Here is a 14,863-nt window from a genome sequence, read left to right as displayed (position 1 = left end):
CAATTTTAAACGTGGACCTAGTACTTTTTTTTTGAGATTTTAGAAATTTCACTGTGGTTCAGATCAGTGAACTAAAAAAATGATACTGGCGACGTCTTTCTCCAGAAGTGTTGGCCATAATTTGTGTGGTCAATGGGACTGATCATTTTATCAAGACTCAGAGTCAGAGTCTTACTCAAGCATTGCTTTACCTCTGTCCACGCTGAGGACAGAGGTGTTTGGTTCTCACCTCCTGCAGCGAGGAGCGTAGACTTTGGCGTCCACGACGAAGCTCCTGGACTGGAAGCCAGGTTGCCTTGAAGTCCAGCACTAGCTGTTGGGCTAGCCATTCTGCACTGCAATGCATCATGGGACATCGTAGAGACCTGCGCGGTCCAATAAATTCAGCTGAATCAGGCACAAATCCAAAGAGGTGCTAATTTGGAGGCGTGTATGTCCATGTTGTCCTTACGTTTGGACGGAACCACACTGCATCGGCATTTTGTCGACTCCACCATCTAAAACAATAAATAAATAAATAAATAAATAAAATATGATATTCAGGATTGCTGCAGTCATATGGAATAAGTTTTAATGTACAATAAAATAATTTCCATCGTGAGTAATTATATTATTTATTGACAGACTGCAGAAGAATTATTCCACAGTTTTTAAATATTTATATAAAAAAGAGTGCAATTTAAGCACTTTCAAGGGGAGGTGATGGTCTAGTAGTTAAGGTGTTGGGCTTGAGACCCCCTTTTCAAATCCCAGCCTGACTGGAAAATCACTAAGGGCCCTTGGGCAAGGTCTTTAATCCCCTATTGCTCCCGGTGTGTAGTGAGCACCAATTGTATTCACTCACATCGGGGTGAATGTGAGGCATTATTTGTAAAGCGCTTTGAGTGTCTGATGCAAATTGAAAAGTGCTATATAAATGCTGTCCATTTAACATTTTTATTTATTTACATTTGTGCTGCTAAACTGTACTAAACCAGATTAAACTGATTGTAGTGGAAACATTATTGTTCTTGTGCTTTGCTCACTGTATAGATCAGTGGTTTTCAAACTGTGAGGCGTGCCAGAGTTCTTCGGGGGCACAAAAAAATAACGGTAAACACTGTTAACCAACAAAAGAGGAAGGGGATAAAAGGAAAAAGAAAACATTGTCAGCTAACATGCCAGAAGCAAAATAGATACATTTCAGTGTGTAAATCTACCAGTAAGAAGACAGAGTTTGGGGCAACCACAAAAAAAGTTGAGGACGATCTTCGTTTGCTCCTCTCCACAGTGCGTCCCTGCATCACCTGCCTGTGCGCCTCAAAGGCCCACACTCATTTGCTCGCACTAAACAAGAGGTGATACTAAATATGTATAAAAGTTTAAGTAATATTATTTATGTTAAAATGTGTTAGTTATGTCAGAGACGTTTAAAAACACAGAGATGTTTAAATGTTAAAAAACAATGTTTACAATATGACAAAAAGTAAAAATAGAAGTTTAAAAAAAAAAAAGTTTAAAATGTTTGAAAAGCATGACAGCGTTTTAGGGCCGATTGCATGCCAGGCAAAAAAGTGCAACAACGGGATGAAAGCGCTTAGTGCAACTTGCCTCTAAACAGGTTGGTTTATAAAGTGCAGACCTGGCAACCTGCCTGAAAACAAAAGAAAGGAGCTGCACCAGACATGAGCAATCTGTTAAACTCTGAACAAAAACTGCAACAAATGCTGCTACGACTTCAAATTTTTACTGTTCAGTCTTTACATGTCAAGTTAGAATTAAGAGGATTTTACCTTCAAATCCACTGTCAGTGGAGAGGACAGAGAGAGTCTTTTTCTGATGCTCACACACATCGTTCTCTGGTGTCTTTTCTTTTCTCAGGTCTCTGTACCTGATGATCGTGTGTCCATCATACCGGTTGTTAGCTCCTCTGCAGCACTCTTCCCATCTGTGTTCATCCTGCTGCAGGTCCACTGCAGACTGTGGGTGTCTGCGTGCGCGCAACTTGCACTGCGCGTTCTGCTGTGTGTGTGTCGATGGGGTCCGTCGCTCAAAGCTCAGAGTCCACTTCACAGATTCCAGCACCTCCAGCACTATGTCCACCACAACGAAGTGAGCGTTTTCCTGCAGACAGACAGGACTTAGAGTTCCATTTAAAAAAGATTATCGTACTTTTATTTGTGCAACATTTGTCTGTCTGTCTGTCTGTTCCCCTTCTGTGGTCTGCGATGAGAGTAGAGGGCAGGTAGAGTCTAGCCTGCAGAGGTGGAGGTACACTCTGGAGAGAAGGGGAATGAAAGACAGTAGGAGCAAGATTGAGTAATGAATGAGAGGAAACCCAGTGGAATAGAGGTGGTTAAGGTAGATGAATTTCAATACGTGTGGTCAACTATCCACAGTAATCCAGAATGTGGTAGAGAGATGAAGAAGAGCATGCAGGCTGGGTGGAGTGGGTGGAGAAAGGTGGAGAAGTGATTTGTGACAAAAGGACAACAGCAAGCGTGAAGGGGAAAGTTTTCGAGAACGTAGTGAGATGTATGATGTAGAGCTTAGTGTCACTAACGGTGACACGGCGGTGTCACTAACAAAGGAGGCGGAGCTGTACAGGAAATACACAGGACAGGTTGAGATGAAAACAGAAGATATACTGTGGTGACCCCTTAAAAGAGCAGCCATAAGAGGAAGAAGAAAAGAAGATCCACCAAACTTGCCACACATATGGAATTGCCCAGCAAGACCAAATTTTCTGAAGGTCAGTCATTGGGTTCAAGATTTTGTTGGCTGGCTCCACAGGTTCTTTATTGTTGATTTCTACCAATATTGGTCTGTCAATGTATACTGACCCCAAAATCTGCCTTGAAGAATTAATTTTGGCAAAGGTCAAGGTCAAGAAATTTACTTAGGTGTAGCCTGGAACTGCCCTGGCAAGGTCAGACAGAGGTGAATCATTAGAGAGGTCAAGGTCATTGGAGCAAATGCCAGGTTGCTGTAGCCCTTGCTGTCTTCATGTCCGTAGGTATTACTACCTGGGACAATAAATTTGGTACCACACCTTTTCCAGGTCACAGCTGGTCTTGAAAACATGTGAACAGAGTTCTGGTAAATCACTGAGCCTTCTCTCCTTGTCATTAGGTTGTGGTGAGGATGTTGACTGGCCTAAAGAAACACACACACACACACACACACACACATGCACAGTAATAAATGTTTTTTGGACTATAGTAACATCAGTTTCTGACCCGTAGTGATGTCATCATTACATCACTCAGACCATTTAATTGCAAATGATTTACTGGTTGATGGAAGCTTTACATGGTCTCTCAGCCTTATTTCTTCCAGACGTATCCCGAAAAATGTGTTTTTCAACCTTCAGCTTTAACCGATCAACTCCAAACATTTATCACATGGTGACACTCAAACTTTCGTCCAAGTTTGGTGCAGAATCTGCAATGAGCGGATCTGCACCTTCATCTGTAAATAATGTCTGGACACCTTCTGTACCTGCTGGATGGAGAGCAGGTCTGATTGTTTCTACCTGTTTTGTGGGGGGCATCAGAGCTGGTTAAGTCCCGCCCTTTGTGTTCTTCAGCCAGTTCATGTTGTCCATTGAGGGGGAGGTGGAGCCCAACACTTAGGAGACAGTTGAGACTTGATGAGACTGAGATATAGGACAGCTTCTTGCTTTCGACTGGTGATGAGTTTTGAGAGGAACTTCGTTTGGACCCCGCTTCATCCACGTAGGTAATGTTCTGAAGTCCAAACTGATCGGCACATGGTGAGCTGGAGTTATGAACAGGAGAGTTTAGCTTCATGTAAAATACTGTTAAAAATGGACATTTGTAGTATGGATACAAGTATTATAAGGATGATCTCCAGCGGCAGACTGGCGAACTTTTGCACTGAGTTTAGGCTCTGTGAACATTCACTACAATTTTTAACAACAAAAATATAGAAAAGTTTCAGAATAGAACTGAACTTGGCACCACACAGATGCTGACCATAACCCACTAATCCAGCTACAGCGCCCACTACAGGCTATTCCTGTTTTTGTGTCCTAACTACAGGATATATTGGTGCCAGCTTTATGCAACTAACATAGAAGAAAAGTGATGGATAATTTCTCAGTTGAAGAAAACTAGCTTTTTCCCACCACCAGTACACAGCAGGGTTGCTGTGCCCTGCCACAGACTGGCATCCTGTCCAGGGCGAACCCCGCCTCACACCCTATGACTGCTGGGATAGGCTCCAACCCCCCGTGACCCTTAATTGGAGCATGCAGTTGAAGAGGAGTGAGTGAGATTTTCATGGAACTAACAAACAACTAAGTTGCCCATAAGTTCAGCAACACAACTTAGTCCATGGGCCAAGCAGGTTTTCGGTGCCACTTAAGGTGACTAAACAACACTTAGAATCCAGCCTCATTGTATCATGGCCTACACAAAAATGTATGATAGCCATCTCAGGGTGGTAGCTGTAGCCAGGTATGGGTCAGTGAAGAATTACACAGAGGTCAAACTTTAAAAATGCTCCAATCGTGTTGAAAACTATATCACATTACTTGTCTGGTCATAATGATTCCAAAAAGATATAGTTTGAACTATCTGTGATGGAATGTTTTGGAGTTATGGGGTAAAAACAGCAAAAATTGTGGCAAAGGTCAGTTTCAGTTTGTACAGGGGTCAAAAGTTAAAGTTGCTCCAATTTCAGTACAAAATGATGCAAATTATTGGTTGAAATAAAAGGATTAATAAATGGAATAGTTTTGACTGTGTTGAATGTTTGGTCTCCAAGGTAAAGGTCAAACAAGGTCAACATCTGTGTTACCCTGTGACTAATTATTCAATGCAAACTATTCCTTATTAGAACCCTATTAACCCAAACAATAATTTGCATCTTTTTTTTTTACTGAATTTTAGCAACTTTAACTTTTGCCCCCTGTACAAACTGAAATTGACCTTTGTCACCATTCTTGCTGTTTTTTCCCCATAATCCCAGAACATTCCATCATAGATAGTACAAACAATACTTTTTTGGAATTGTTATGATCAGACAAATAATATTATATAGCTTTCAATGTGATTGGAGCAATTTAAAATTTTGACCTCTATGTAATTCTTCATTGACCCCAACCTGGCTACAGCTACACCCTGGGATGGCTATCATACATTTTTGTGTAGGCCATGATACACTGAGGCTGAATTCTAAGTGTCATTTAGTCACTTTCAGTGGTACCGATTAGGTCAGAATTGATGACTGGCTCATGGACTAACTGTAATGTCAACTTCTCAAATGAATAAACAGTTGAGACCTTGGCGCACATTGGAGCAGCTTTTGTTGCCATCTAGCGACCGATATGAGCATGTTAGGGCTTCTGGTACATTTCCTACTTGCAACCCAAAATTCCGTAAAAAAAAAAAACAAAGAAAAAGGCATTTATAAATGTCAGAAATACCTGAGTTGTTGACATACAGAGATTTGACCTCCCAGTATTAATGTATAAAAACATTGATATTAAAAGTTTTATGGGCCTTGTGTTTTAAAATACGAAAGTTTGCCAGAAGGACGGAATTTCTCCTGACAAGCACAATTTATGGTTGTGAATACTGTTCGATCAGATTTGCATGAAACTAACATAGTTAAGAGTAAAATGGCAAACATACATCTCAGCACATAAAAAAACTACCAACTGCAGCCAACAGGGTCAGATTTATCTTTGGGTGGTGGTGGTGATGGTGGTGGTGATGGTGGGGGGGGGGGGGGGGGGGTGGCATGGCTATCTGGAAAATTTAAAAAATTTGTAACCTTTTTTTTAATGCATTCTAAGGCAATCTGGGATTCTAAATCCTGACTTTCTAGACATAATTTTTAAAACACAGTTGTTTTATTTTAAACACTAAAATTGTAATTGTGCGTGCAGCAGCGTTCATCAATCAGAAATCATTTATGCAAGAACTTTTCCCATATTTAACACACCTTTGGTCAGCAGTTTGCCAAAAAATAAAACAAAACAAAAATCCCCTTTTGATAGTGAATGTTAAACTTTGATATCATTACCTTGATGGGGCGGGGCTGCAGGGGAGGACCGCGCGGCATCTGCGTATGACCGGACTGCTTCTTGGAATGTGTAAGGTTTCTTTTGTTGGATCCAGCAGAGACAGGCCCTCCTCACTCTTTTTAGCAACATTTTTGCCTTCCCTGCCATTGTCATATTCACCTTCAGCCTGGTGTTTCTGTCTGTTCGAGCCAGTGACGGAGTCAGAGTGAAGATTTCTCCCTTCTTCATTGAAGATGTGCACCATCAGAGGAGTACTGGGAGCTGGGTGTGACCTCGGGTCCTGTGATTGTGTGAATTCCTCAATGGAGGATGGCTCTGGGGATTCGGGGGAATGTTCTTCTCCTCTGGTTTTTGATGGTGACAGAATAAGGAGTTGGGTTGATCCATTGGGCTGTTGCTTCAAAAGATTTTCTGAAGTGGTTTTGAGACAGCGAGGATAAAAATGAGAAACATGGCGATTGTCGAAGAAGGTATTTTTGATAAATACCAGGTTTTTTTATTTTTATTTTTTGAGGAACTTTCTGATCATCACAGATGAAGGTGCCTCAAAGTTCTTAGGACCAACGTTGAGAATGTGGCATTAGTTACCTGAAGCTGTAGAAGCTGCTGGAGATGACTGTGCAGAGTCCACGTACCAGCTGGCTCTGTGTAAAGAGGAGGCCATGCCTCTACTGCTTTACAGTCGTGTGAAAGACAAGCAAGTTAGAAAGAGCACTGGTGCAGACTTCCTCAATGATACACATCAGTGATTCCTGTGAACTGAGTAATGCCTCTGTGGGCAGACTGTGAAACTAATGTTTAAGTGACACCAAGCCAGCAGTCATTCCTTTCATTGCCAACACATACACTCACTGGCCACTTTATAAAGTACACCTTGCTAGTACTGGGTTGGACCTCCTTTTGCCTTCAGAACCGCCTGAATTCTTCATGTCATAGATTCAATAAGGTGTTGGAAACATTCCTCAGAGATGTTGGTCCATATTGACATGATGGCATCATGCCGTTGCCCAGTCAACCAGTCTGTCCATTCTCCTCTGACCTCTGATATCAACAAGGTGTATTCATCCACACTGCTGCCACTCACTGGATATCGTCTCTTTTCCGGCCCATTCTCTAGAAACGCTAGAGATGGTTTCTGAAATGCTCAGACCATCCCGTCTGGCACCAACAAACACACCGTGTTTAAAGTCACTTAAATTCTCTTTGTTCTCCATTCTGATGCTCGGTTTGAAGTTCAGCGAGTCGTCTTCACCACGTCTAGATGCCTAAATGTATTGGGTTGCTGCCATGTGATTGGCTGATTAACTTGTTGTGTTAACAAACAATTGAACAGGTGTATCTAATAAAGTGGCCGGTGAGTGTATCTGCAGACAGTACATCAATATCAGTGACTTATCAGTGCCCATGATAACTGACAGTGCTTTCCAACATTTTGTACAGTGGGTCCTTGGGTCAGGAAGGAGTTTTCTTTTATTCTTCTTTCATTTCTTTTACTTTTATTTCTTGAATTGTATTTTAAGAACTGTCCTTATGACATCACAGTGATCTATATACGTATGTGTTCCACAAAATATTGTATGTTCCAATTTAAAGTGACTCCTCTTCCTCTTCGAACCTTCTGCTTGATTATTTATTTACCTGCGGAGCTTTTTTCCACACACAGTTTTTTAACTTTTTTTTTTTTTGCTTGTTTGATTGCTGCTCCTTTTTGTAATAAAATCTTTTGCGTGTCTCTTCCAGTTTTTTTTTTAATAATTGCCTTGAATGCCAAGTAAATCTACAAATATTCTTGACTCCGGTATTTCTTTGACAGTTATTTCACTTCAGTATGTCCAGTTACTTGAGAAAACTTCATAAAACAACAAGCCGACAAATTCAGAAAAACTGTTGTGAAAGTGTAGGAACACGGACCCACAACAGGGGGCGTAAAAGAACGGGCAATGGATAAGCCAAACAGTAACAATTTAATGTTGTAAATTGTGCACAACGGAATACAGACAACAACCAGTTTGGAACTACAGTCAATTACGTTGGGTGACGTGTGGGCAGGCTTGAGGATAGGAGACGCCCGTCCAGAACCGAGCCGGATCCCACACGGCCCTCACCGCCAACAGATCTGAAGAACACCGGAGCCGCCAAGTCCTGGGTCCCCAGGTGGTCACCGTCTCCAGCTGTCAGACCTGGTACTGCTGGCAGAGAACAGAACCAGTACAGGTGAGTGTGAGTACGCACACTCAGTAATCCCACAGTCTGTGTTCTTTTGGGAGGGAGCACCTCCACCTCCAGTCCCACACTCGTGCAGCTCCTGTCTAACCACTTATCTGGTTGGGGTGTGAAGCGAAGCCGTCGCTGATCACACCAAACGCCAATCCCACAGATAAGGCAACACCCACAGGAAAACGGCTGCAAAGAAGTTCAGACTATTAGTCAGTGTTTTCTGTTTAGCAGAGAAAATTACCTCCAAGGTAGCTGATTTCTCGGCAAGGAGGTGGAGTTGCAGTCCGGCCTTTATGGTGATGGTGATGAGTTGAATGAGTGACAGCTGGTGCTGATGATGAGTGACAGCTGTCACTCCCAGTGGCTCCGGCGCCCTCTCATGCTTGAAGCCCGCACTCCAAGCAGGGCGCCATCTGGTGGTGGTGGGCCAGCAGTACCTCCTCTTCAGCGGCCCACATAACAGGACCCCCCCCTCAATGGGCGCCTCCTGGCACCCGACCAGGCTTGTCCGGGTGCCGCCGGTAGAAGTCGGCCAGGAGGGCCGGGTCCAGAATGAAGCTCCTCTTCACCCAGGAGCGTTCTTCGGGTCCATACCCCTCCCAGTCCACCAAATACTGGAACCCCCGGCCCTTCTGATGGACGTCCAGGAGCCGGCGCACGGTCCAAGCCGGCTCCCCGTCGATGATCCAGGCAGGAGGCGGCGCCGGTCCGGGGGTACAGAGGGGTGAAATGTGGTGAGGTTTGATGCGTGACACATGGAAAACCGGGTGGATCCGCAGCGAAGCTGGCAGCTTCAGCTTCACTGCGGCTGGACTGAGGATCTTGAGTATGGTGAATAGTCCAATGTATCTGTCCTTTAATCTCTGGGATTCCACTTGCAGGGGAATGTCTTTTGTGGAAAGCCAAACCTCCTGCCCTGGCTGATACGTAGGGGCCGGGGCACGCCGGCGGTCTGCATGGTTCTTGGCCCTCATCCCGGCTTTGAGCAGGGCAGAACGGGCGGTACGCCACACCCGACGGCACCTTCTCAGATGGGCCTGGACCGAGGGCACCCCGACCTCTCCCTCCACTAGCGGGAACAATGGGGGCTGGTACCCCAAACACACCTCAAACGGGGAGAGGCCGGTAGCAGACGATACTTGGCTATTATGAGCGTACTCGATCCAGGCCAGATGGTTGCTCCAGGCCGTCGGGTGTACGGAGGTCACGCAGCGGAGGGCCTGCTCCAATTCCTGGTTCGCCCGCTCTGCCTGTCCATTCGTCTGAGGATGGTACCCGGACGAGAGACTCACGGTGGCCCCCAGTTCCCTGCAGAAACTCCTCCAGACCTGAGAGGAGAACAGAGGACCACGGTCTGAGACAATATCGGATGGAATCCCATGCAGACGCAGGACATGGTGGACCAGGAGGTCTGCAGTCTCCTGGGCCGTCGGGAGCTTCAGGAGGGCCACGAAGTGGGCCACCTTGGAGAACCGGTCCACTATCGTGAGGATGGTAGTCATGCCCTGGGACAGCGGGAGGCCTGTGACAAAGTCCAGGCCGATGTGAGACCAGGGGCGATGAGGCACGGGCAGAGGCTGGAGGAGGCCTTGGGCCTTGTGGTGGTCGGCTTTGCCCCTGGCACAGGTGGTGCAGGCCTGGACATACTCCCGGACGTCGGCTTCCATAGATGCACACCAGAAGCGCTGCCGGACCACTGCCACGGTCCTTCGCACCCCTGGATGACAGGAGAGGTTGGAACCGTGACAGAGGTCTAGGACCGCAGCCCTGGCCTCTGGTGGGACGTACAATTTGTCCTTCGGACCTGTCCCCGGGTCCGGGCTCCGTGTCAGGGCCTCCCGGACGGTCTTCTCCACGTCCCAGGTGAGGGTGGCCACGACAGTGGACTCGGGGATGATGGTTTCCGTCGGGTCTGACAGCTCGGTCTTGACCTCCTCTTCATGCACCCGGGACAGGGCGTCAGATCATTGGTTCTTCGTCCCGGGGCGGTAGGTGATCCGAAAGTCAAAACGCCAGAAGAACAGTGACCAGTGGGCTTGCCTGGGGTTCAGACGCCTGGCGGTCCAAATGTACACCAGGTTCCGATGGTCTGTGAAAACCGTAAATGGTACCGATGCTCCCTCCAACAGGTGTCTCCACTCCTCAAGAGCCTCCTTCACCGCAAGAAGTTCCCGATTGCCGACGTCATAGTTCCTTTCAGCCGGGGTCAACCTGCGGGAAAAGTAGGCACATGGATGGAGAACCTTGTCGGACTCCCCACTCTGGGATAGCACGGCTCCTATCCCCGAGTCAGAGGCGTCCACTTCAACTACAAACTGGCGATTGGGATCGGGCTGCACCAGAACCGGTGCAGTCGAGAACCGGCGTTTCAACTCCCTAAACGCGGCTTCGCACCGATCCGACCAGGTGAAGGGGACTTTAGTGGAGGTCAGGGCTGTCAGGGGGCTAACTACCTGACTGTAGCCCTTGATGAACCTCCGGTAGAAATTTGCAAAACCAAGGAACTGTTGCAGTTTCCTACGGTTTGTTGGTTGGGGCCAATCTCTCACCGCCGCAACCTTGGCCGGATCAGGGGCAACGGAGTTGGAGGAGATTATGAACCCCAGGAAGGACAAAGAAGTGCGGTGGAACTCGCACTTCTCGCCCTTCACAAACAGCCGGTTCTCCAACAACCGCTGTAGGACCTGACGTACATGCTTGACATGGGTCTCAGGATCCGGAGAAAAGATGAGTATATCATCTAGATATACGAAGACAAACCGATGCAGGAAGTCCCGCAAGACGTCATTAACCAACGCTTGGAACGTCGCGGGCGCATTGGTGAGGCCGAACGGCATGACCGGGTACTCAAAGTGACCTAACGGGGTGTTAAATGCCGTCTTCCACTCGTCTCCCTCCCGGATCCGAACCAGGTGATAAGCATTCCTAAGATCCAATTTTGTGAAAATTTGGGCTCCATGCAAGGGCGTGAACACTGAATCCAACAGAGGTAATGGGTATCGGTTGCGAACCGTGATCTCATTCAGCCCTCTGTAATCAATACATGGACGGAGTCTGCCGTCCTTCTTGCCCACAAAAAAGAAACCAGCACCCATCGGGGAGGTGGAGTTCCGGATCAACCCGGCAGCTAACGAGTCCCGGATGTAGGTCTCCATTGATTCGCGTTCCGGACGTGAGAGGTTGTACAGCCTGCTGGACGGGTACTCAGCGCCCGGTATCAAATCAATGGCACAATCGTACGGAGGGTGTGGGGGCAGCGTGAGTGCTAGATCTTTGCTGAAGACGTCAGCAAGGTCATGGTACTCGGCTGGCACCGCCGCCAGATTGGGGGGAACTATAACCTCCTCCTTAGCTGTCACACCGGGTGGAACCGAGGATCCTAAACACTCCCGGTGGCAGGTTTCGCTCCACTGAACCACAACCCCAGACGGCCAATCAATCCGGGGATTGTGTTTTAACACCCATGGGAAACCCAAAATCACTCGGGAGGTAGAAGGTGTTACATAAAACACAATCTCCTCCCTGTGATTACCAGACACCACCAATGTCACTGGTTCCATTTTTCTGAAAACCATTTACAGTAGCCTTCTTGGATTTTTACAAATCACATTCACGTCCTTGCGTTCATGACAGCCCGGAACCTTGGGTCGTGGATGGTAGCCACCGAGGCAGACAGCTGGTCCATCCCCTCATCTCTGAAGTAACCATCTATCTGCCACAGCAAGGTGAAATGTGGTCATCCACTTGGTCTTCTCCAACCACTGGGGTCCTCCTGGACATGCAGACACTTACTATGTGCTGCACAGAGCAACATGCCACATGGTCAAATTGTTGAAGTTGGTGCTCCCTCACAATGCAAGTGTTAGTCCTCCTCTTATTTCCATAATTAACCACTCGTTTGATATAAAGTCATTGTAGCTGTACTGAAGGACCCTCCAAGAGAACTGGTACCAAAGACATCCAGTCATCACCTTTGGTCACTGGTTAGTGTCCAAGTCTCATGACCATACAGTAACATAGGCAGCACCGGGACCTTTATCTTAACGTACCTATGATTATAATTCCAATGAATAAAACTGCATTTTTGTGCAACAAATCCAGTACTGCTAATTAGAAATCAGTATAACTGATCAGTGGCAGAGATGGCCATCTTATACATTTGATGCCCATGCCTGAATTTTATGATTATCACTTTCTTGTGGTTCTAATTCCTTGCTGAGTGAAAGGATGTTCCAGGTGCCCACCTGCATGAGCCGCCTCAGGTTTGGACATGGGCACTGCCATGCAGTGGATCATCCCTTAGTATCACACCAGCTGCCATTCTCCAAAGACAAGACCCTTGGTGCTCTTCTGTGGTTTCTTCTTCTCAGGAGATGAGGCTTCAGATGAAAACCAGTGACTTGGGTGCTTTTGTTGGTGAGGGAAGGTTTACTGACCTTGACGTCATGGACGATGCTTTGGTCTTTGTGGAATCAGCATGATAGCTCAAGAACCAGTTGACCAGTTTCATTCATATTTATCATATAAGCATGTTCTTGGGTGGTCCCCCGACACTTTGTATTACTGATTTGACTTAAATATGTTCCACGTTTATGAGTTAATAGTAAATTAACTGTGACTTGAAGAAGCAGGTTGAAGGATCTGTTTCAGAACCTCTTGTGTAAATGTGGAACTACACTGATTGTGAATGGCAGAGTGAAATAAAGCCAATGATTGTGAAAATCGCCGGTTTTTATCTTTATTACGACACTAAAGAAAATGTGTTGTTCTGGCTTAGAGATATATTCAATAATCTTCTTCACTAGAATTGACCAAATTACATTCATGAACAATCAGTCATGTGGCAAACATATTTTGTTTGTTTGTTTGTTTTTAGAAAACCTGTTTCACACTTATTTAGCTTTTGATGTAAGATTCTCAAAAAACAGATCCACTTAATATTTTTGTCATTTTTGGTTCAGGACCAGACCTCCTTGTTTTCAACAAATTTAATTAAACTCACTTTATTATTTTTTTTAGTATTCCATCCAACACACCAGACATACACGAGGAAAAACAACCTAAAACACAAAACAATGGATAAAACATCTGAAAAACAAGAAGAAACAATTCAATCAACTCACCATTTTGTCAGCCAGGAAACCTGTTGTTGTACCGAGAGGCTGAAATGAGTTTTTTTCAACAAAAAGCTGCAGGGGAGAGAAGGAGAAGTGGTCGGCTATCACTTCTTCCTGTATTTAAGAGTTTGTACTTTCTGTGGTTGAGCTCTCAGCACCCAGAGAGGCCAAAAAACAAAACACTTTTATTGGAGGACACTTTTTGTGTAATGTTGGGAAATGCAACTAAAACATTCTTAAAAAAAAAAAAAACAGGCAGTTTGCATGTTGCAGCACATTTCCTCTGACATTACAATTATGTTCATGCGTTCAAACCCCAACTGTTTATTTTATTGCTAATATTATTAATCTGTTACATAAACAGTTATTAAGGTCATGCAAAGTAAAACTGTAACAATGAACAAACTAAAATAGCAAAAAGCAGTTTTGTTTTGATGCTATTAAAAGCAGACACTTTCACAATGATTTACCTTGATGCTGAAATTCAACAATGTGATACTGCATGAAGAAGTCTGGAGTTGGAGAGAAGTATGTGTGGACGGCGCAGGACATGTATGAGGAGGCGGTGAGATGTGCAGTAGATGTTTACTGTGAAAATCTATGGAGAGTGTGGTAGAGAGGTGCACACAGGATAGATTCCAGCAGCGATCTGTGCTGGAAGGATATCTACAAGAGTGAAAAGTCTACAGATGGTCAAGAGATCAGCTATGACCTGAGGGAAGCAGGTTACGAGGTTTGTTAGAAAAGTATCCAACCTTTTTATTTTTTTTCACAAACCTGATGGATTTGAATCACGTGTGCTTGCATGAGCCAACCTTGAACCTTCATGCGCATGCGTGAATTTTTTCACGCCTGTCGATTGCATCATTTGCTTGTAAGCAGCCTTTGTGTGAGGATGGGTGGAGTCTCTCATCGTTTTTTCTTTGCAAGGAAATGGCAGAATGACTGGAGCAGCGCGACTGCATCAAATTTTGCCAGAAACTGGGCGACAGCCAGGTGGAAACCATTTGGATTATTCAGACGGCTTTCGGTGACGATCCTCTGGGCATCACACAGATTAAGGAGCGGTACAACCGGTTTAAAGACGTCCACACAACAGTGGAGAGCTCCCTGCGCTCCGGTCGGCCATCAACATGCTGAAATGACCAGATCATTTCCAAAGTGAACGCTGTGGTGATGTGGGACTGTTGTGTGACTATCTGAGAAATTGCGGAAGAGGTGGACATCAGCACTTTTTCGGCACATTCCACTGTGACAGAAGATTATGCCATGAAAAGAGTTGCAGCGAAATTCATCGGCACAAAGCTGATGGCGCAGCAACAGCACCTTTGTGTTAAGTCTCACAGGACATGTTGTGACATGCCCACCTCGTCCACAATTTCTTGGATAGTCACATGACTGAAAAGCCACCGAAAGCCGTCTGAATCTTCCGAATGGGGTAAAAACAGCAAAAACACCGAGAAAGATCAACTTATACAGGGGTCAAAAGTTAAAG

The 14,863-nt window shown here is 45.5% G+C and overlaps 1 protein-coding gene across 2 annotated transcripts in view; it reads right to left on the bottom strand.

Annotated features, from left to right (window-relative positions):
• The window catches only part of rubcnl (rubicon like autophagy enhancer), a 59,701-nt gene extending 46,235 nt beyond the window's left edge, over positions 1 to 13,466 (bottom strand). For both annotated transcript variants that reach the window (XM_034186786.1, XM_034186787.1), the window contains exons 1-8: positions 13,375 to 13,466; positions 6,623 to 6,705; positions 6,034 to 6,445; positions 3,515 to 3,759; positions 3,032 to 3,135; positions 1,773 to 2,103; positions 452 to 497; positions 230 to 365 (exon numbers count right to left, since the gene is read on the bottom strand). In XM_034186786.1, the coding sequence (XP_034042677.1) occupies positions 230 to 365; positions 452 to 497; positions 1,773 to 2,103; positions 3,032 to 3,135; positions 3,515 to 3,759; positions 6,034 to 6,445; positions 6,623 to 6,698 (1,350 nt within the window). In that variant the 5' untranslated portion in view covers positions 6,699 to 6,705; positions 13,375 to 13,466. The remainder of the gene's footprint in view (positions 1 to 229; positions 366 to 451; positions 498 to 1,772; positions 2,104 to 3,031; positions 3,136 to 3,514; positions 3,760 to 6,033; positions 6,446 to 6,622; positions 6,706 to 13,374) is intronic.
• Between the last annotated feature and the right edge of the window lie 1,397 nt (positions 13,467 to 14,863).

This window comes from Thalassophryne amazonica, chromosome 14 (assembly GCF_902500255.1).
Source record: "Thalassophryne amazonica chromosome 14, fThaAma1.1, whole genome shotgun sequence".
Taxonomy (NCBI): domain Eukaryota; kingdom Metazoa; phylum Chordata; class Actinopteri; order Batrachoidiformes; family Batrachoididae; genus Thalassophryne; species Thalassophryne amazonica.
The sequence above is the reverse complement of the archived record's forward strand: the minus strand, read 5'-3'. Positions and strand labels throughout refer to the sequence as shown.